The 21310-nt window shown below is 37.7% G+C and overlaps 2 protein-coding genes across 12 annotated transcripts in view; one reads left to right on the top strand and one right to left on the bottom strand.

Moving 5' to 3' along the window:
* Positions 1-7132, bottom strand: part of PPWD1 (peptidylprolyl isomerase domain and WD repeat containing 1) — a 32448-nt gene extending 25316 nt beyond the window's left edge. For 2 of the 5 annotated variants that reach the window (XM_021076546.1, XM_005672480.3), the window contains exons 1-4: positions 6906-7132; positions 3387-3489; positions 452-552; positions 180-300 (exon numbers count right to left, since the gene is read on the bottom strand). In XM_021076546.1, the coding sequence (XP_020932205.1) occupies positions 180-300; positions 452-552; positions 3387-3489; positions 6906-7101 (521 nt within the window). In that variant the 5' untranslated portion in view covers positions 7102-7132. Of the gene's footprint in view, positions 1-179; positions 301-451; positions 553-3386; positions 3490-6905 lie in introns of those variants that run through there. The other 3 variants (XM_021076547.1, NM_001244421.1, XM_013984813.2) reach the window with 3 other exon arrangements.
* The window catches only part of CENPK (centromere protein K), a 71893-nt gene continuing 57766 nt past the window's right edge, over positions 7184-21310 (top strand). For 3 of the 7 annotated variants that reach the window (XM_021076785.1, XM_021076787.1, XM_021076784.1), the window contains exons 1-4: positions 7184-7313; positions 16561-16711; positions 19467-19523; positions 21184-21256. In XM_021076785.1, coding sequence (XP_020932444.1) covers positions 16595-16711; positions 19467-19523; positions 21184-21256 — 247 coding nt within the window. In that variant the 5' untranslated portion in view covers positions 7184-7313; positions 16561-16594. The remainder of the gene's footprint in view (positions 7314-16560; positions 16712-19466; positions 19524-21183; positions 21257-21310) is intronic. The other 4 variants (XR_002339607.1, XM_021076786.1, XM_003134008.6 and 1 more) reach the window with 2 other exon arrangements.

The following is a 21310-nucleotide window of genomic DNA, read 5'->3' as shown; positions in this document are numbered from 1 at the left end:
ACAGCAGAAGCCCCCAAACAGCATCATAACAAGGATTCATAATATATAATTTTCCCCAATAAAATCTAAAAGTATATTTTAATGGAATGGCAATATACTGTTTAGAAGTACATATGAAATGAAGTTCAGTTCAAAATGTTTTTCACTAAGTTAAAAAAAATACTTTAAAAAAGACTCACCCAAGCTTCAGCATATTGATCATGTCAAAGTTCACTACATCAAACACCTTCATTGCTTTATCATCACCCACAGAACAGAATAATGCTCCCTCAGAGCTAACTGCAATACTCTCAATAATTCCTATTTAAATAAATCAAATTAAAACATTCCAGTGAATACCCATGTAATGGACAAATTCAAAGAAAAAAAAAAAAAAAAGCATTTTAAAAGAAACTTTTTAACCAGTACAGTTTAAAGAGAGTCAAAAAAATAAAAAAGGGAAAAATCTTACCTAGGTGACTACGAAAATGTTTAACAAATTCAATTCCCTCTTCTATTTTTTTCCAGAATTTAACATGTCCATCATGACTGGCAGTAATGATAAAGTCTGTTCTGTAAGTATTAAATTGTAAAAGTTAATTTCTAAAACAGATCTATGAATCAGTATTCTTGAAGCAATCATTCACTGAGAATCTTGGACTCTCAAATAAAAGCTTAAAAAAAAATCTTTATCTTAGGGTAGAAAGAACATTGCCAAATTTAAAGCTCTTTTCTGGATATTATAACAGTTGCTGCTGCATAAATTTTAACCCTGAGAGATAGGACCAGAATTGACATTAAAAAAAGAAAGAAAGAAAAAAACCCAACTCACCAGGAATCACTAGATCTTACGGTTCTTTAACACTAAAATGACCCTACAGAGTCTTTTCACAGGGAAAATGTACTATTTTTCAGAAGCTGACAAATAATTAAATCCCAAGATACCACTTTCATATGCAGCAAAATTCAATGTAAGTTTGTTTCTTATACTATCCAAGGTATTTTAGTTGTTTATGCATCAAAAAGATTTTGTACAGCATTGCCTCCTCTGTCAGGTATATAAAAATAGAAACCTCTCAGAGTTTCCTTGCTGTGCAGTGGGTTAAATATCCAGCATTGTCACTGCAGAGGTCTAGGTTGCTGCTGTGGTGAAGGTTCAATTCCTGGCTTGGGAACTTTTGCATGCGGTGGGCGATGCCAAAAACAAACAAACAAACAAACAAACAAACAAAGGGGTTCCTGCTGTGGTGCAGCAGGTTTAAGATCAATCTGGTGTTGTTTCTTGGCAGCATGGGTTCAATCTCCGGCATTGCCCCAGCTGTGGTATAGGTCACAGATGGCTCAGAGTTGGTTCCTGGCCAGGGAACTTCCATATAATGCAGTTGCAGCCACTGGGGGAAAAAAAAAAGTAAAATTAGGAATTTGGTTTTTGTTTTTTTTTTTGTTGTTGTTGTTGTGTTTTTTTAGGGTTGTATCTGGGGCACATGAAGTTTCCAGGCTAGGGGTTGATTCAGAGCTGCAGTTGCCATACATCACAGCCACAGCAACGCTGGATCCTTAACCCACTGATGACACCTGCATCCTCATGGATACTAGTTGGGTTCTTTACTAATGAGCCAAAATGGGAATTCCTAGGAAGTATTTTTTAAACATTAAATGTAATCACCCAGGTTCATAGCTGGAGACTGGCATTCAATATCAGATCTGCATAACTTCAAAACTTTCTATAACTTCAAAACTTTCCTTAACTTCAAAACCTAGGTTTCTATGAAATCTTCAAAAATCTTTCTACTACACTCTGCTGCCTTAGGCTAAACAAATAAAGAAACCTGGAGTGAGTGAATGCTAGTCCTATATGCTGCTTTTTAGACTGACAACTTTAGATTTGGAAAAGTACTAATATTTGGTCAGAATTATCCCATAAATGAAATATAAATATATATATTTTTTAATATTTTATTTTATTTTATTTTTTTGTCTTTCTGTTGTTGCTATTTCTTGGGCCGCTCCCGCAGCATATGGAGGTTCCCAGGCTAGGGGTTGAATTGGAGCTGTAGCCACCGGCCTACGCCAGAGCCACAGCAACGCGGGATCCGAGCCGCGTCTGCAACCTTCACCACAGCTCACGGCAACGCCGGATCGTTAACCCACTGAGCAAGGGCAGGGACCGAACCCGCAACCTCATGGTTCCTAGTCGGATTTGTTAACCACTGCGCCACGACGGGAACTCCATAAATATATTTAACTTAATTTATATCTATCTCCAAAAAAGAGACTGATCCAAATACCCAAGTAATTCACCTGCTTCTTTCCATACTCACTGCTAATATCATCCTGGCCACCATCATCCGTATTTCTATATTAGCTTCCTAACTTGTCTCTGTATTCATTCTTACTTTATTTGAATCCATTCCTTTCACTAGAGCCAAAATGGTCTTTAAAAAAAAACAAAAGTCTGATGACACTCCTGATAAAGTTCATGGAATAACATTATGGCTCAGCAGAAACAAATCTGACTAGGATGCAGGTTTGATCTCTGGCCTTGCTCGGTGGGTTAAGGATCTGGCACTGCCATGAGCTGTGGTGTAGGCTGCAGATGTGGCTCAGATCTGGTGTGGCTGTGGCTGTGGCATAGGCTGGCAGCTACAGGTCCGATTTGGCCCCTAGCATGGGAAGCTCCATGTGCCACGGGTATGGCCCTGAAAAGACAAAAAAAAAAAAAAAAAAAAAAAAAAAAAGGAATAGAAAGTCCTCTGCATCTAGTCCTACCCTTTTTCCTCCATTCTCATCTGTCATTTAACCTTTCTAAATTCATTTTCCTATCTATGAATGGAAACATCACAACTGTCTTTCTAACCATGTAGATCTATAAATGGAAAGTAAATAATATACTACCTTAGAAGATTATTAAGATAAATGAAACACTTTATGAAAAAGCCTTGGTACAGTACCTGGATATGAGGTCAACAAAGGGTAGAATATTACAATTATTATCCTTCTTCAAGTCCCTTTTCAGCTATTTTGAAGGCCCTATTATATTGCCCAGAATGTTTTAGAGCTCATCATTTTCTCCATAAGTACTTAAGAGGCCAGCTACCAATTACTCCCATCTTAGTTAATATACTCTTCTTCTGGGAAGTTCACACACTACCTGGATCATCCCCTTTTGGAATTTATCTCCAAAAGACATGTATACAAAGTAGAGAATTCTGTCTTAGAGCATGCATTCCTTGTATGATTTTGGAAAGAACATGTTAAGTCTTTATTTAACATAAACTATTACAAAACCTAGGGAATGAAACAGAAAATTTTAATATCCTGAAGTTACTACTACAAATATATCTCAAGATTGAAGCAGTTAAGGAAAGTAAACTTTTCAGAAAAAAATAAAGATGTGATAGACTTACTTGGTGCACACAACATGGGTGATGACATCTCTGTGCATGTAACTGCGTTCATACATGGAAGCACTGGGAAGATTATCAAGATAGACTCTTTCAAACTCTAGAACTAGAAAAAAAATTATTTTTTAACAACTAGAACTAAATACAATTTTGTATTTTCTTCCAGATTTTTTTTCTTTGTTCTTTTTATGGTTGCACCTGTGACAATGAAAGTTTCTGGGCCAGGGGTCAAATTGGAGCTACAGCAGTGGCCTATGCCAGTCATGGCAACACTGGATCCGAGCCGAATCTGTGGCCTATGCCATAGTTTGCAGCAATGCTGGATCTCGAGTGAGAGAGGCCAGAGATCAAACCCGCATCCTCACAGAGACAATGTTGGGCTGTTAACCTGCTGAGTCACTACAGGAACTCTCAGGTATATAAAGATGCTTAACTGTTCCCAGAGCATAAGAACTGAGTGATTCTGGCTTAATACAAAAGATTCTATTAAAAACAAAACAAAACAAAACAAAAAAAACCTTAGCAAGCTTCAGGAAAACACCACAACCATCTTTCTAACCTTGTAGATCCAATTATTACTGGTAATTTAAATAAATAATAAGAAGCCTATGACCACCTAGAATATCCATTTATCTTGAAGGCACTGATCCTCTTTGAAGTCAATGATACCGGGTTTGAAACAGGTAAACATAGTAAATGCTTCTATTTTTAGAGCTAAGAAAATCCTAATGAATGTCAGTTGAGTGCTTCTCAAACTTTTTCCAAGGGCAAAATTTTAAGAGTGGTAATCTGAAGAAATATTTCATTATATAAGTAATAAATATTTTTCCTCGTAAAAAAATGACATTACACCCATATCAAACAAAACAATTCAAAGATGGCCAAACATGTATACAAAAAGTTCCTAAATTAAACATGATTGTTCCATGAATTTTCATAACTACTATACAGCAGACTCAAAGTTACGTCCAACAAATGACTCTTTATTTTTAGTAAGAGAAGCCCCATTTTTATATGGGAATATTGACATCCAGCACTAAGGTCTTTCTCACCTCTGCAGTTAGGTGTGATCATGTACCAATGAGGTAAAAGTGGAAGCAGTGTTAATAGTCAAGATGCCTCCTTGAAGAGGTGTGCCCTTCTTCCATTCCTCAATCCTACAGCTGGGAATTGGGAGATGAGCACTGTAATTCTAATCACCACTAAGAATAAAGATGAGGTCCAAACCCTAGTGATGTGAGGGCAGAAAGCTGGAAAGACCCTAGGTCCCTTTGGAGCCTCTACACCAATCCTAGATTGTCTACTTTAGGACTTTTATACATGAGAGAAGTATTTCACTATCTTTTTAATGTTGTTGTCATTTTGGATTTTTCTATAATATGTAGCTAAATTTAATCCTATCTGATACTTATTCCCTTTGCTATGTGTTAGTCCACTTGTTGAACAGTTACTGAAAACAAAACAGTTTCCAAGGCACATGGACATAAAGCAGAGTAAAATATAGTTCCTGTCCTTGGGAAAACATCAATTTAATAAAAGGTAGTGCCATAAAATCATTGATAGTGTCTTTGTGAAAATGTTTACAAAAGTCCAATGTCCAAAGAACAAAGTTAAAGGGGGTGGTTCTATTTGTAGAAAGTTAAGTATATTATTAAACCCTTGTCTTCTTAGAAATCTTCAATGACATTTTTCTACCATTTCATACATATTTTTTTAAATTTCAACTTTTTCTTCAAGCTGAATACACTACCGACTGGCTTAAAAAGAATAATTTAGCTGTCTCAACTGCGTTAATTTTATAAGCTCTTTGTCTTCTAATGCTAATATCAGAATTTTGGTATTTTTGGATTTTTCCATTCCCTCCGCTCATTTCCATAAAAAAAGACATGAAATACAATGCAATAAATTACTAGTATAAACAATGTAATATTCATTCATTCAATACTTATTGATAATCTGCTACATTCAAAGCACTATACCAAGCATTGGAGCAAAACAGGCACGGCCCTCATTCTTATACACTTAAGTCTTTTTTTCTTCATCCTTTTTAATGGTTGCACCTGTGGCACATGGAAGTTCTTGGGCCACGCATTCAATGTGAGCTGCAGTTGTGACTTACTACATAGCTGTGGCAATGCTGGATTCTTTAACCCACTGGGGATAGAACCCATGTCTCTGCAGAGACCCAACTGCTGCGGTCAGATTCTTAACTCAATGTACTACAGCAGGAACTCCATTCTTACAGTCTTAACAGTCTTAACATTAATCAAACAATCACATGAATAAATATATAATTATAAAACACAGCAAGTGCAATGAGGAAACACTTGCTATAAGGACATTTAACAGGAAGACTATCAGTGAAAAAGATAATGCACTTTCAGGGTGTTGGTGTACAGTGTTCAAAAAAGTAGCTTCTTCAAAATTCAAATACACAAAATTTGAAGGCTAACTATAAATTCAGTGTGATAAACATACCTCAGATTTATGATCAACGTGCTTTAGAAACCCAGCCCTGACTGGAGAGGTCGCAAGTTTCCTAAAGGAGTTTATAGCTCAACTGACTGCTAAAGGCTGAACAATAGTTAGCTAGTTGAAATGGGTGAGGGAAATCATTCCAGGTAGAGACACCAGGATACCTATGAGTAAGAAGGAGCTACAAGTTTTTGGGAGAGGGAAGTAATGGAAATGTGCTGAGGGAGGTTAAGGAGAGATCATATCAAGAAGGGCTTTGTATGTTATGTTAGGGAGTTTGGACATTGTTTTGAAAATAATGAGAAATCACTTAAGAATTTTAAGAAGGGAGAATAGTAAAGATCTGAACTTCTAGAAAGATCATATTTTAATGGTGTGATACGTTCAAGGAAAACATTTCAAAGAACTTGAGAAATCTATCCCCTTCACCACTCCTCTTGTTTGATAAAATTCTGTCACTATTCCACGTTAGGGGCAAAATGCTTCAGGCCATGGTACCTCATGAGTAGTTTGAAAACCACAGACCTCGGTTTTAAGATAAAAAAAAATCTGTGATCCAGGAAACTTATTAATTAGGTCAGAAAACGCAGCAGTGTAAAAGTTAGGACTGAAATAATACTTCTCTATTCTTCAAGATTCTGATATAGGCACCACCTTCCCTGGCGGCCCCATACACCACTCTAGAGCTAAAAGCCTTAAATAGAACCAGTACTCATTTCTATATCTGCTAAATAAGTTAAAAATTCCAACCTCACATGGCTGATGCATGTATTAAACAAGAGGGGCCAAACAACTAAGTATCGGCGTTAAGCTTTAGCAGCTATTGTAACAAATCGGTGATAAATACTGTTAGATATTATTTAAAAGACGCGTTACTCAGCCCAAATCACTATTTCGGGAGCATAAAAGAGCGAGAAGTGAAAAGACGACCCTTTGTTCCGAGGGCACAAACCCCCACAATCACACATCCCCGTTTTGAGATCTGGCTTGAACTCTACCACGCAAGGGACGCAGCATTCCAACTCGCTCTGTGCCTATCTCAGCTACCTTTCCTCTTCTTGGCCAATGTTGCCTCTACAGGTAAAGGCCCAACCCAGCGTTCTTCACTTTCCTCTTCATTTTCTTGGGTCACTGCCACTGCCACTGCCAGCTCTCTTTCGCTGAGTTCCGTTTTTTCTGGTTCCTCCGGGACCCGGCGCCTTCTCTTGCTCAGCTGTGAATCGCTGCCGCTTTCTGCCGCCATGTTGTCCGAATCGTCAGAAAAAGTGCGACACTCACAGCTCCGCTACCAATCCTGAATCAGCGGCGCAGCCCTCGCGTCAGCGGCGGAGAGCATTACGGGATTGGCTGGGATGGGTGGGAGCAGTTCCAATCAGTAAGCAGCGCGCGGAGGTTCTGGGCGCGGAGCCGCGACTCCGGTAGGCTGAGGAGACCTGAATTTGCGGCCCTGCGGTGGTAAGCGACGGACCGGGAAGCGCGCCCTTATGTTTGAAACTTGCCCCCGGGTTGGCATCGAGCTATGACCCCGGTAGTGGGACGCTTACGTCCGAGGAACTACCTAACGGCCAGCCAGGCCTTGAGTCCCGTTCTTCACTCTAGAACCCCGACTGTTAGGCGAGAAAGACGCAAGGGTGGGGGAATTTAAAGAACTGGTTAATTTGCAGGCCTCCCTTCAGGTGCTTCAAATAGGACTTTTTTCCTCAGCTTCTTGATTATTTCACACGGTCTCTGAAGAAAGTGGTGAGCGCTTGTTATTGTGGGGGAGAGCGAGGGGCGGGGCAGAAAACCAGGCCTAGTAACCTAAGTTACCGAGCAGCACCATCCACCCTTCTGCCTTCACTGTGGTCAAGGTTTCCATCCCTTAGTGACCTTCTGGACTTAAGCTCTCTTCTTTAAAAAAGAAAAAAAATTAATTGTGGTAAAAAAAACTACAAAATTCTCTGTTAAAAAATTGAGGTAAGGAGTTCCCGTCGTGGCTCAGTGGTTAACGAATCCCACTAGGAACCATGAGGTTGCGGGTTCGATCCCTGGCCTTGCTCAGTGGATTAGGGATCCGGCGTTGCCGTGAGCTGTGGTGTAGGTCGCAGACACGGCTCGGATCCCGCGTTGCTGTGGCTCTGGCGTAGGCCGGTGGGTCCAGCTCCGATGAGACCCCTAGTCGGGGAACCTCCATATGCCGTGGAAGCGGCCCTAGAAAAGGCAAAAAAAAAAAAATTTTTTTTTGAAGTAAAATTGACATACAATATATTAGTTTCAGATATACACTATAATGATTCGATTTTTGTATATATTGTGAAATGACGACCACAGTAAGTCTAGCTAACATCCATTACTGTACATAGTTACAGAATTATTTTTCCCCTGTGGTGAGAACTTTTAAAGTCTTCTCTCTTAGCAACTTTCAAATATGCAATACAGTATTATTAACCGTATTCAACATGCTGAACATTATGTTCCCATGATTTAGTTTATAATTGTAAGTTTGTACCTTTCAACCCTCTTCACTTATTTGCTCCTTACCCCTGCTCTGGCAACCACCAGTCTGTTCTTTGTATGTATGAGCTTGATTTTTTTTTTTCTGTTTATTTATATTTATATTTTACAGATAAGTGAGATATCATGTGAGATCATGTGAGATCATGTGGTATGTCTTTCTGTCTGATTTATTTCACCTAGAATAATGGTCTCAAGGTCCATCTACGTTGTTGGAAGTGGCAAAAGTTCATTCTTTTTTTTTTTTTTTTTTTTTTTTTTTTTTTGCTTTTTGGGGCCATGCTAGCAGTATATGGAAGTTCCCAGTCTACGGAGCTACAGCTGAGGGACTATGCCACAGCCACAGCAACTTGGGATCTGAGCCGTGTCTGTGGGCTACACTACAACTCATGGAAATGCTGGATCCTTAACCCACTGAGGTCAGGGATCAAACCCGCATCCTCATGGATACTAGTTGGCTTCATTTCTGCTGAGCAAAGTGACTCAGTCATATGTATATATATATATATGTATATATATATATACACACACACACATATATATATATATTTATAAAATACTCTTTTTCTCACATTGTCCTCCATCATGTTCCATCACAAGTGACTGGATTTAGTTCACTGTACTGTACAGCAGGATCTCATTGCTTATCCACTCCAAATGCAATATTTGCATGTATTAATCCCAGATTTCCAATCCTTCCCCCTTGGCAACCACAAGTCTGTTCTCTAAGTCTTTGAGTTTCTTTTCTGTGGAAAGGTTCATTTGTGCCATATGTTAGATTCCAAATATAAGTGATATCATAAGGTATTTGTCTTTCTTGTTCTGACTGACTTCACTTAGTATGAGAATCTCTAGTTCCATCCATGTTGCTGCAAATGGCATTATTTTGTTCTTTTTTATGGCTGAGTAGTATCCCATTGTGTATATGTACTACATCTTCTTAATCCATTCATCTGTCAATGGACATTTAGATTGTTTCTATGTCTTGGCTATAGTGAATAGTGCTACGGTGAACATAGGGGTGCACGTATCATTTTCAATATAGTTTTTGCCAGATGTATATGCAGGAGTGGGATTGTAGGATCATATGATAGCTCTATATTTAGTTTTCTGAGGAACCTCCATACCATTTTCCATAATGGTTGTACTCATTTACATTCCCGGAAGTACTTCTTAAAGTTTTTGTTTTTCTTCTAAATTTTTTTTTTTTTTTGGTCTTTTTAGGGCCGAACCTGTCGCATGTGGAGGTTCCCAGGCTAGGTGTCTGATTGGAGCTGTAGCTGCCAGCCTATGCCACAGCCACAGCTACGCCAGATCCGAGCTGCATCTGTGACCTACACAGCTCAAGGCAATGCCAGATCCTTGATCCACTGAGCAAGGCCAGGGACCGAACCTGCAACCTCATGGATCCTAGTCAGATTCGTTAACTACTGTGCCATGACGGGAACTCCAGGTTTTCTTGTTTATTTGTATAAAAATGCTACATTGAGCTGCAAATTCAACTAACTTGTGAATAGCTACACACACACACACACACACACACACAATATTTTTGCATATTGATAATGAGTTTTATTGGCTAGTATTCTATGAAATGGGGAAAGATCAATTTGCACTTAATATCTAAATTAAGGTATATTTATAATAGTAAATTATGTGGTTTTTTTTTTTTTTTTTTTTTGCTTAAAAATATTCTAAAATAGGGAGTTTCCGTCGTGGCTCAGTGGTAAATGAGCCTGACTAGTATCCATGAGGACGTGGGTTTGATCCCTGGTATTGCTCAGTCAGTTAAGGATCTGGTGTTGCCCTGGAGCTGTGTTGTAGGTTGCAGATAGGCCTCGGATCTCATGTTGCTGTGGCTGTGGTGTAGGCTGGCAGCTGCTCGGTTTCATCCCCTAGCCTGGGAACCTCCATATGCGGATTGACAGCCCTAAAAAGACAAATGCCAAAAAAAAAAAATTCTAAAATAGTTAATGATTGTTTATTGTTTTATGAATTTAGCTGCATATTTTGTGTACAGCAAGGAAGATGCTCAGTGTATACATTTTTGGATGGTGTAAGTTATTTAACCAATCTTCTACCATTTGACATTCAGATTAATATTAAAGTTAATAGCAGATATTGATGTTTCTTTATATGCTAGGTACAGTTCTAAGAGTTTTACTTATGTTAACTCACTTGATTGTCATAACAATCCTATAGAGTAATAGTATCTTCATTTTACAGATAAGGAAACTGAGGCACTGACAGTTTAAATAGCTTGTCAAAAGTCATATGGCTTATAAGTATTGAAACCAGATTTAGATTTAGACAGTGTGATTATAGAATTCACTCTCATAAAGTGTTTCATAGATAATTCTGCATCAGTAAGCAGACTTGTGTAGACTTATGTAAATATATGTATCTGTAGGATTATTCCTAGGAGTAGACTTTCTAGGTCAAATGATAAATACATTTAAAATTTTGAAGAATATTGCTAATTATCCTAGAAGGGATTGGTCTACAGCAGTGCATGCCTTTTGTTCTACACTATTGCCAATATTATTTGTTATTCATTTTTCAATTTTTCTAGTCTGAATGAAGAATATCTTTTTGTTTAATTTGCGTTTTTGTGAGTTGTTAAGGATAAGAATGCATTTTTCTACGTTTGAAAGGTACTTTTTTTAAATTCTTGATTTGTGTTCTTTGCCCATTTCCATTAGATTGTTTTGATTGTTGGCCTTTTTATTACAAAGTAAAATACAGACACACACAAAAAAAAACCCACAAAAAATAAATGTTAAGTTTAGAAATTACTATAAGGTGAACTTTACCACCATGCAGATCAAGAAATAAAGCTTTGATAATCACCTCAGAAGTCTCTCCATTTGACCCATTCCAATCACAGCCCTGTGTCTCCTTTTATCTCCTCCCTCTCTGTCCAAAAGTAATAATATCTTGCTTTTATAGTGATGACTTTTTTATGTTTTTTTTTTCTAGGGCTGCACCCATGGCATGCGGAGGTTCAGAGGTTCTGACGCCATGGTTTGAATTGGAGCTTTATCTGCCAGCCACAGCCACAGCCATGCCAAATCTGAGCCTCATCTGCGACCTGTACCACAAGTCATAGCAATGCCAGATCCTTAACCCACTGAGCAAGGCCAGGGGTCGAACCTGCGTCCTCATGGATACTAGTTAGATTCATTTCTGCTGAGCCACGATGGAAACTCCTTTTTAGTGTTTTTTTTTTTTTTAATGATTGGTTGTTGGTTTTTTCTTATTTATGGTCATTTATTACTTATTAAGGAAATTAGGTGTTGGGTGCCATATGTATATACATATTTTAAGTTTTGGGGTTTTAAATTTTAACTTTTTAATAATATCTTTCTATATTCAGAATTTTAAAAATTTAATATAGTTTTGTATTTTACTTAGTTTTGTTTAGAAAGGCCATTTCTAATCTAAGACCTAAAAAAATGTTTCTCCCTTTTCTTTTTTTTTTTTTTTTTTTTTTGTCTTTTGTCTTTTTTGTTGTTGTTGTTGTTGTTGTTGTTATTGTTGCTATTTCTTGGGCCGCTCCCGCGGCATATGGAGGTTCCCAGGCTAGGGGTTGAATCGGAACTGTAGCCACCGGCCTACGCCAGAGCCACAGCAACGTGGGATCCGAGCCGCATCTGCAACCTACACCACAGCTCACGGCAACGCCGGATCGTTAACCCACTGAGCAAGGGCAGGGACCGAACCCGCAACCTCATGGTTCCTAGTCGGATTCGTTAACCACTGCGCCACGACGGGAACTCCTCCCTTTTCTTTTTTATGGTTTAGGTTTTTTGAGGGATGAAGGAGTAGTGTAAAGATTGAGATATATATATTTAGGCTTATTCCCCCCAGCCAAATACCATGCAGTTTGTTAATGAGGGTAGTTATATAGGCCAAAGAATACCTGAAAAAAAAAAATCAGTATATATCGTAGGTCTATAAAGGTGTAACTCTAGAAAGGCTTTGTACTGTGTTCCATTTTTCTTTTTTCTTTTTTTAGTCTTTTTAGGGCTGCACCTCAGCCTATGGAGGCTCCCAGGCTAAGGGTCGAAGTGAAGCTGTAGCTGCTGGCCTCACCATAGCCATAGCAACGCTGGACCCCAGCTGCATCTGTGACCTATACCATAGCTCATGGCAACACAGGATCCTTAACCCACTGAGCAAAGCCAGATTCGTTTCCACTGAGCCACGACAGGAACTCCTGTGTTCCATTTTTTTAATTTGCCTATTTATGTGCTAATTGAACACTGTCATAATTAGTATAGTTTTATAATATGTTTAACACCTGGTAAGGCAAGTCTTACATCTTAATCTTCATGAGGATCTTGGTTTTTTTGTCATTTGTACTTCCATGTAAGTATTAGAATTAGCTTGTCAAGTGCCACAAAAATTAAAACCTAAAATTTTGAATTAAGATTTGGTAGATCATCTTGGGGGAAATTTATGTCTTTACAATATTGAATCATTCAGTCTATGACTATCTCTATTGACATTTTATTTATTTATTTTTCTTTTTAGGGCCGTACCTGAGGCATATGAGAGTTCCCAGGCTAGGTGTTGAATAGGAACTGCAGCTGCCAGCCTACACCACAGCCACAGCAGCACCATATCCGGGCTACATCTGTGACCTACACCACACCTCGTATCAACGCCAGATCCTTAACCTACAGGGTGGGACCAGGGATCGAACCTGCATCCTCATGGATAGTAGTCAGGTTTGTTACCACTAAGCCACAATGGGAGCTCTACCTATTGATATTTTAAAAACCTCTCTGTTGTTAAATAATAGATTAAGCAATAGAAAACTTACATTCCATATGAATAAAAATATTTTGGGGAGTTGGGTCATTTTGATTTGCATTTGATGTTGTAGGATAAACATCCTCATTGTTTTTTTACTGCTCTGTCTACCTCCTTAAAATTGCCAAACTTTGAATCTCATGCCACCAGACTCTGCTACCCATCATTTCTCCTTGCAGCAGTTATATTCAAGATTTCTTCATTCCTTGAATATTTTTATCTCTTCGCTCACTATCACCGTCTTCTGCACTACTATCTTAATTCTTGGTGGTTTTAATATCCATGTAGATCTTTCAGATAACCTGGCGTCTTTTCTTGACCCCCTTTCCTCCGATAATTATATTCTTCATCTTAGCTACTCACTCTTATGGTAATACCTGAAAGACTTTGTCATTCTTTCATTTTGTCTCTGTCTGGACAAATGTTGCTACACTATAGAGGAAAACACACAACCATGTTCTTCTTTCAGTTTAAATTCATGACTACTAATCTTAAGTGGGCCTTTAATGCCACCCAGTAATCTTATTATTTTACTCTCTCTCAATCCCTTGTGAATCTATTTTAACTTTTTTTTTCTGTTCTTAAACCTCCAGTGCTTTTTCCCCGTCTTTATTCATAGCTGATATCCTTAGTTACCATTTCATTAATAAAGGAGAAACAGTCCACATAGAACTTCCACAAGCTCCTACCAACACATTTCTTCACCTGCCTGTATCTGTGCCCCAATATTCTCCCTACCTTCCCATTAAAATGAACTGTACATGCATCTATCTGGAGCCAACTCCGTCTACTTGTGTATTGGATCCAATTCTTTTTCCTCTCCTTCCTCTTCTGCATCATAAATGTTTCCTTCTCTTATTGTATCATATAAAGAAGCTGTATTTTCTCCCATCTTAAAAAACAACAACAACAGGAATTCCCTGGTGACCTAGTGGTTAAGGACCTGGCATTGTCACTGCTGTGGCTCAAGTTTGATCCCTGGTCTGGGAACTTGTGCATCCAAACAAAACCCAAACTCTCTCCATCCCAAATCTCCCTCCTGCTGGTACTCATTTGTCCTTTCCTCTAAATAAAAAATTCTTGAAAATGTATATACTGGATATGTCCAGTTCCTTGCCTTATAGTCTCTCTTGAATCCACTCTAGACAGGTTTCACTTCTACCATCCTACTAAAACTGCTTTTATGAAGGTTAGCAATGACCTCCATTACTTTAATGAAATTGTGTGACAAATTAATCTAAAATTGAGAGGTATAAAACAACCATTTATTAGGCTTAGTCACTCTTTGCATTGAGAATTCAGACATCACACAGCAGGGACAGCTTGTCTCAGCTCCACGGTGTGTGAGTTTTTGTCTAGAACACTCAAAAACTGAAGACTGATTATCAGAAAATTGGTTCATATGTGTGTCTGGTGGTTGATGCTTGCTTCTGGCTAGTTCCTTTCTGTGTGAGCTTCTCCAGGTTCTAGTTTGTGCTTCCTTATAGCATTGTGGCTGGGTTGCAAGGGTGAATATTTCAAGATGTAAGCCTTTCACGACTTAGTCTTAGAAGTCATGTGACTTCACTTCTGTTGCATTCTGTTCATAAAAGTAGAAAGTTATATTCAGATTCAAGGGGCGGATAAACAGTCTTTGCCTCTAGATGGAGCACAACAACCTAAAATATTGCTATTTTTGGAAAAATGCAGTCCCCTATCCATATTGCCAAGTGAATTGTAAATTCTCTGTTTTTATCTTATTTGATCTACCATTAGTATTTGATAATTCATCACTCCTTTGAATACTTATCTTAGATTTCAGGATATCATACTCTTGTTTTTCCTTTTGCCTTATTGGTCACTCCTCAGAGTATTAAAGTGGTTTTTTCCTCATCTCAATCTCTCCAGGTCTGGAACTCTTCTCATTTCTTTCTGTACAGTCTTGCTTTTTTGATCTCACCCAGACTTGTGGCTTTAAATATGCGTATGGGAATGACTCTCAAATTCTAGTCTGAAACTTTCCCATGAACTCCAAACATGTATATCCAGTTGCCTAAATAGCAGTTCCACTAATAGACACCTTAAATTAACACATCCTACACTCCCTCAGATTCTTGCTGAATCTGTCTCTTCTACCATCTTTCCCATCTCAGAAACTAGCATCTCCATCTTTCTAGTTGCTTAGGCCCAAACTTTTAAAATAAGAATTGATTCATCTTTCTTTGCTGCTCTACATACAGACTCTTAGGAAATCCTTTTGGCTCTGTCTTGGAAATATATTTAGAACTGGACATTTTGTATCCTAGTCTCTATCTTACTTGTATCATTCTATAGTAGGCTTTCTAACTGGTTTTCCTGGTTCTCTCCTTACTGGCTGTAGTTTGAGTTATTATAATGTTAAAATGTAGTACAGGAGTTCCCCTTGTGGCTCAGTGGGTTATGAACCTTACTAATATCCATGAGATTGTGGGTTCAATCCCTCAATGGGCTAAGGACCCAGTGTTGCCCAGTGATCTGTGGTGTATGTAGGTCACAGATGTGGCCTGGATCCTGCATTGCTGTGGCCATGGCTCCAATTCGACCCTTAGCCTGGGAACTTCCATATGTTGCAGATGTGGCTCTAAAAAGCAAAATAGGAGTTCCCATCATGGCGCAGTGGTTAACGAATCCGACTAGGAACCATGAGGTTGCGGGTTCGGTCCCTGCCCTTGCTCAGTGGGTTAATGATCCGGCGTTGCTGTGAGCTGTGGTGTAGGTTGCAGACGCGGCTCGGATCCCGCGTTGCTGTGGCTCTGGCGTAGGCCTGTGGCTACAGCTCCGATTCGACCCCTAGCCTGGGAACCTCCATATGCCGCGGGAGCAGCCCAAGAAATGGCAAAAAGACAAAAAAATAAAAAAAATAAAAAAAAATAAATAAAATAAAAAGCAAAATAATAATAATTCAAATCATGGCATTTCTCTGTTTAAAACCTTAAAATGGCCTACAAAGCCCACATAATCTCACCTTTATTATCTCTCTTTCCCTGAATACCTACACACCTTCCTTCTCTTCTTCATGTTTTTGCTAAGTTGTCAACTTCTCATTGACCTAATATAACCACCTTATGTAAAATTAAATTGTCCCAGTCTTAGCACTCCCTGTGGTTTCTTCCTTGTCTTGCTTTTCTTCATAGTACTTATAAATTATTTAATATATAACACTGTATATTTTAGAAGTATTTTTATTTTATTTATAACTTATTTATTTATATTTATTTAAGTCATTTTAGCTTACTGTTTTCCTCAACTACATTGTAAGCTTCATAGTTGGAGGGATTTTTGCTTATTTTTTTCACAGTTTCCTCTTTAGCTCTTAGGTGAATATCTGGCAGTTAATAGTTAAAAATTATTAAATGAATAATTTTTACTTTAGTTTCTCTTATAAGGCTAAGAAAATTACAAGGCACATGTCAGTGAATCAGCAAGATCTAGATCCAGATAGTACCACAGATGTGGAAGATGTTACAGATGCTGAAGAAGAACTCATTAAAAAATGTGAAGAAATGTGGAAAGATATGGAAGAAGTAAGTATCAAGAGATAAAAGTAATATACCAATTAATACTATAAGATTGAATTCAATTTCAGTAATAAACTTAGCAAAGAAATAATTATGCTTGTTCCTGAAAGCCAGTGTATTATATGATAAATATTTATATATTTTTAGACCTATAAGCATTCATTTAAGGAAGGTTTGCACTAGATGAGTTGTAGAAAGAGAAAAAATTATGGCAGTCCCTGTCTATAAGGAGACTATCATCTAATGGGGACAATAGCATCTTATATTAGAAGCTGTGTGTTGAAGTTTGAAGATTCTACTTAGGATACTGAGCCTGGACTAAAGGGGTCAAAGATAGTTTTCTAAAAGAGGAAATAACCGAATTCATTTCTAAAGGGTAAAGCCAGTTAAAGAGAGAGGTATACATAGCAGAAAATACAAAACATACAATGTTGGGAGAGTCTAGAGCACTCCAGGTAGAATAGTATCAAATGTAAATTAGGAGAAGAAGGAGTCATGGAGTGAGATGGGGGAGGTAATTGGGGCAATCACATGAAGGATTTTGTGGGGTGGATATTATGGGGCACCATTAAAGGATTATAAACATGAAGTGACATGAGATATGTAGTTTGAGAAAAATAATTGGTACTTTTGAAGAAGATCTAATGCAGAAGAGAGACTACAGATAGAAAGAGTGTTCATGAGGCTCTAATAGTAGTTCTGGTAAGAAGTACTGAAGGACTAAGTCTTACCATTGCAGATAGAAGGATGAATTCAAGAGATATTAAGGAGGTTAGACCAGAAGGACTTGGAAATTAATTGTTGTGAAATGGGGAGGGGAAATTACAAATAGCTTCAGCTTCCTGGTTTGGGCCATTGACTGGTTATTTCCTACAGTAGTGCATAGAAAGGGGGATAACACATAGTCACAGAGTTTGAGTGAAAATAGGAATTAATTTAGAAAATGTTGTGGTTGAAAATGTAAATAGGAGTTCTCGTCATGGCTTAGTGGTTTAATGAATCCGACTAGGAACCATGAGGTTGCAGGTTCAATCCCTGGCCTTGCCAGTGTTAAGGATCTGGTGTTGCCATGAGCTGTGGTATAGGTTGCAGATGTGGCTCAGATCTGGCATTGCTGTGCCTGTGGTGTTGCTGTGAGCTCTGATGTAGGTTGCAGATGTGGCTCAGATCTGGCATTGCTGTGCCTGTGGTGTAGGCTGACAGTTGTAGCTCCGATTAGACTCCTAGCCTGGAAACCTCCATATGCCATGGGTATGACCCAAAAAAGACAAAAGACAAAAAAAAACCAAAAAAACAACAACAAAAGAAATGTAAATACATTTCAATATATTTTGAAAATGCATTTATATTTTCTGAGCTAATGTGGTAGACTCACTTCTATGTTATATAGTATGCTGGTAAAAATTTGTTTTACTTTACCTAGTGTAATATGTGATGTAAACCACAGACATTTTTGCATCCTATTCTTCCCACTAAAGTTTCTGATTAAGGCAGGTTAGTGAGTTTTTTTTTTCTCTTTTATTCTTTTAAAACATTTTTTTAAATGTTTCTTGGTACTCTATTACTAGTGTATTTTCAAATAATTTATATAATCTTTTTTCTTTTGCTTTTGAAATGTTTTCAGTATAGAAATTTGAATTTAAAAATAAAAAAAATTTTTTGACCTAAAGATACTGCAGCTAGACATAAATACAAATAAAATTTAAATTGCCCACATTTTTACTCAGATCACTGTTAACAGTTGTTACATATATTTTTTAATGGCACAGTAATGGTGTCTCCTGAATGATTTATTTTCTTATGATCTTGACCAACTGTCTTCTGTCTTCTTACCTCTTTTTTTTTTTTTTTTTTTTTTTAGGGCTGTACCTGTCGCATGTGGAGTTTCCCAGGCCAGGGGTCTAATTGGAGCTGTAGCTGCCGACCTACGCCACAGCCACAGCAGTGCCACATCTGCAACCTACACCATAGCTCACAGCAACACCAGATCCTTGACCCACTGAGTGAGGCGAGGGATTGAACCCACAATCTCATGGTTCCTAGTTGGGTTCATTTCCACTGGGCCACATCAGAACTCCTTTTCTTTTTTTCCTTTTTAGGAAGTTCATGGGGTAGGGGTTGAATTGGAGCGGCAGCTGCCAGCCTATACCACAGCAAAGCAAGATCAAGCTGCATCTGAGTGAGGCCAGGGATTGAACCCACATCCTCATGGATATAGTCAGAATCCTAACTTGCTGAGCCACAATGGGAACACCTGTTTTTGTTTTTCTTAAGTTCGTTATTCTTTTGCCTTTATTTTTATTTTTATTTATTTTTTTATTTTTTTGGCTGCCCCATGGCATATGGCATTCCCTGGCCAGGGATCAGGTCCAAGCTGTAGTTGCTACCTAAGCTCCTGCAGTAACATCAGATCCTTAACCTACTGTGCAGGGCAGGGGATCAATCCTGTTCCAGCCCTCCCAAGACACTGCTGATGCTGTTGTGCTACAGTAGGAATTCCCTTAAGCTCAGTTTTCATTCTGTGTTGAGTCTAGCATCCATTTTTACTTTTGTTGTATTCGCTTTGGGACTAGTTTGGCTGCCTTCCTGACTCTCTTGCTTAGGAAGTAAGGGCTTTAAACAAACTCTTCTCTTACATCAGCTATTTGTATATTGCTTTAGGTGAATATTACATTGACTAGTATAAAACGACATGGGAAGGGAATTATCTGTGGGTTATAGTATACTGTGTGACTTGTTTTTCTTTACTTTTTAAATCAAGTGTCAGAACAAGTTATCGCTTGTTGGAACTGAGACACTCACTGATTCAAATGCTCAGGTATGAATCCTTTTGTTATTCCTAAAAGTAGGGAAGTAGAATTTGTTGTGTTTTAGATAAGAAGTGTATCCATCTATATTTATGCCAAGCGTAGTAGCTTTTTATTGCCCATATGCTTAATGATTTTAGAAAAATTATTCTTTCTGATTTAAGAGAAGTACTCTAAAATCTTTTTGAATAAGCTATTATAAATAAATTATTATTAACAACTATACATACATTCAACTTCGAGTGAATTGCTTGTTAGCTGGTATTATGATACCTTCTTAAAAATTAGAACAGGCTTTCCTGTTTTGTTTTCTGCTGCAGTAGCCACAGTTATTTCACAGTGTGGAATCTTAACTGATTTTACCCTAAGCTTAAAAAACAGATTAAGATATCTGTCTTAATCAAAGACCTATGGAATTGGCTTAGAAATATACCAGTGGATCAGTGCAACAGATTAAGAATTTAAAATATGACAAACATGATAATTCTAGTCTATGGGAAAGGGATGAAGTAGTTAATAAATGATAGTGGCACAACTAGATATTCATCTGGGAGAAAATAAAATTGGACTTCTAGGGGAGTTCCCGTCGTGGCACAGTGGAAACGAATCCGACTAGAAACCATCAGTGAGTTAAGGATCCGGCGTTGCCATGAGCTGTGGTGTAGGTTGCAGACATAGCTTGGATCCCCCATTGCTGTGGCTGTGGCGTAGGCCAGCTGCTGTAGCTCAGATTAGACCCCTAGCCTGGGAACCTCCATGTGCTACAAGTACAGCTCTGAAGGGCAAAAAATAAATAAATTAATTAAATAAAATTGGACTTCTGGCTTTCATTATATAAACACAAATTCTAGTTGGATTGCTTTGAAAATCTTAAAAGTCAGAGACTAGGCAATCTAAGTAGGGACAGAGGAAAATGTCTTGGCTGTTAATAGAAATCTAGACATTGAAAGAAAACTTAGATTTATTTGACTGTATAAAAATTTTTAAATGTTTTATTGATAAAAAAAATCCTAAGAATGAAGTTAAATATCAAATGATTACAATGAAAGTTTTCCAAAAGTGGTGGGAGCATGTCAGGAGACATAGGAACCAATTGAAGTCATTCCTTCTGTCCAAAGTTGGTGTCATGTGAGCATCAAAAGGAAAAATGTCTTCAGTTGATTATAACAGTATGAGAACATAAAGAGCTATGAGCATTATAGTAATAATAAATTGGGGAGAATAAGAAGAAAACAAATTTGCCTCTTTTGGAAGTTCCTACTACCCCAGATCTTTAAATATTAAACCATCTTTTGTAAAAAATGTTATATCCATCAATAAATAGTGTTCTGTTGTGCAGTGTAAAACAATATTGTATTTGCAAAAACATTATACAATAAATAATCATTTAGTTTCCTTGGGAAATATGGTTCTTTTAGGTCAAATGCTAAAGCTAGAATTGATCTTTTTAATACTGAATCACTGGTATTATGGAAATTTATGAGCTATAATTAGTGTGGTTTACAGCAAAATTCTGTTGAGAATGATAATTTTTTATAGTTTAGATGATTATTAGCCATTTATGTAAGGAACTTCTTGTGTTAAAGTATTAAGACTGTCTACACTTTCATCTATGAGTAGATGTGAATATTCCATAAGAAATGACTTTGTTTTATTCTTTTTTTTAAATAGCTGTCTTTATTAATTATGCAAGTGAAATGTTTGACTGCTGAACTCAGTCAATGGCAGAAAGAAACTCCTGAAAGTAAGATTCTTATTTTTAGGTTTATATTTTTGTAAACAAATTAATGGTGAATTA

The sequence above is a fragment of the Sus scrofa genome, chromosome 16, assembly GCF_000003025.6.
Source record: "Sus scrofa isolate TJ Tabasco breed Duroc chromosome 16, Sscrofa11.1, whole genome shotgun sequence".
Classification (NCBI taxonomy): domain Eukaryota; kingdom Metazoa; phylum Chordata; class Mammalia; order Artiodactyla; family Suidae; genus Sus; species Sus scrofa.
The sequence above is the reverse complement of the archived record's forward strand: the minus strand, read 5'-3'. Positions and strand labels throughout refer to the sequence as shown.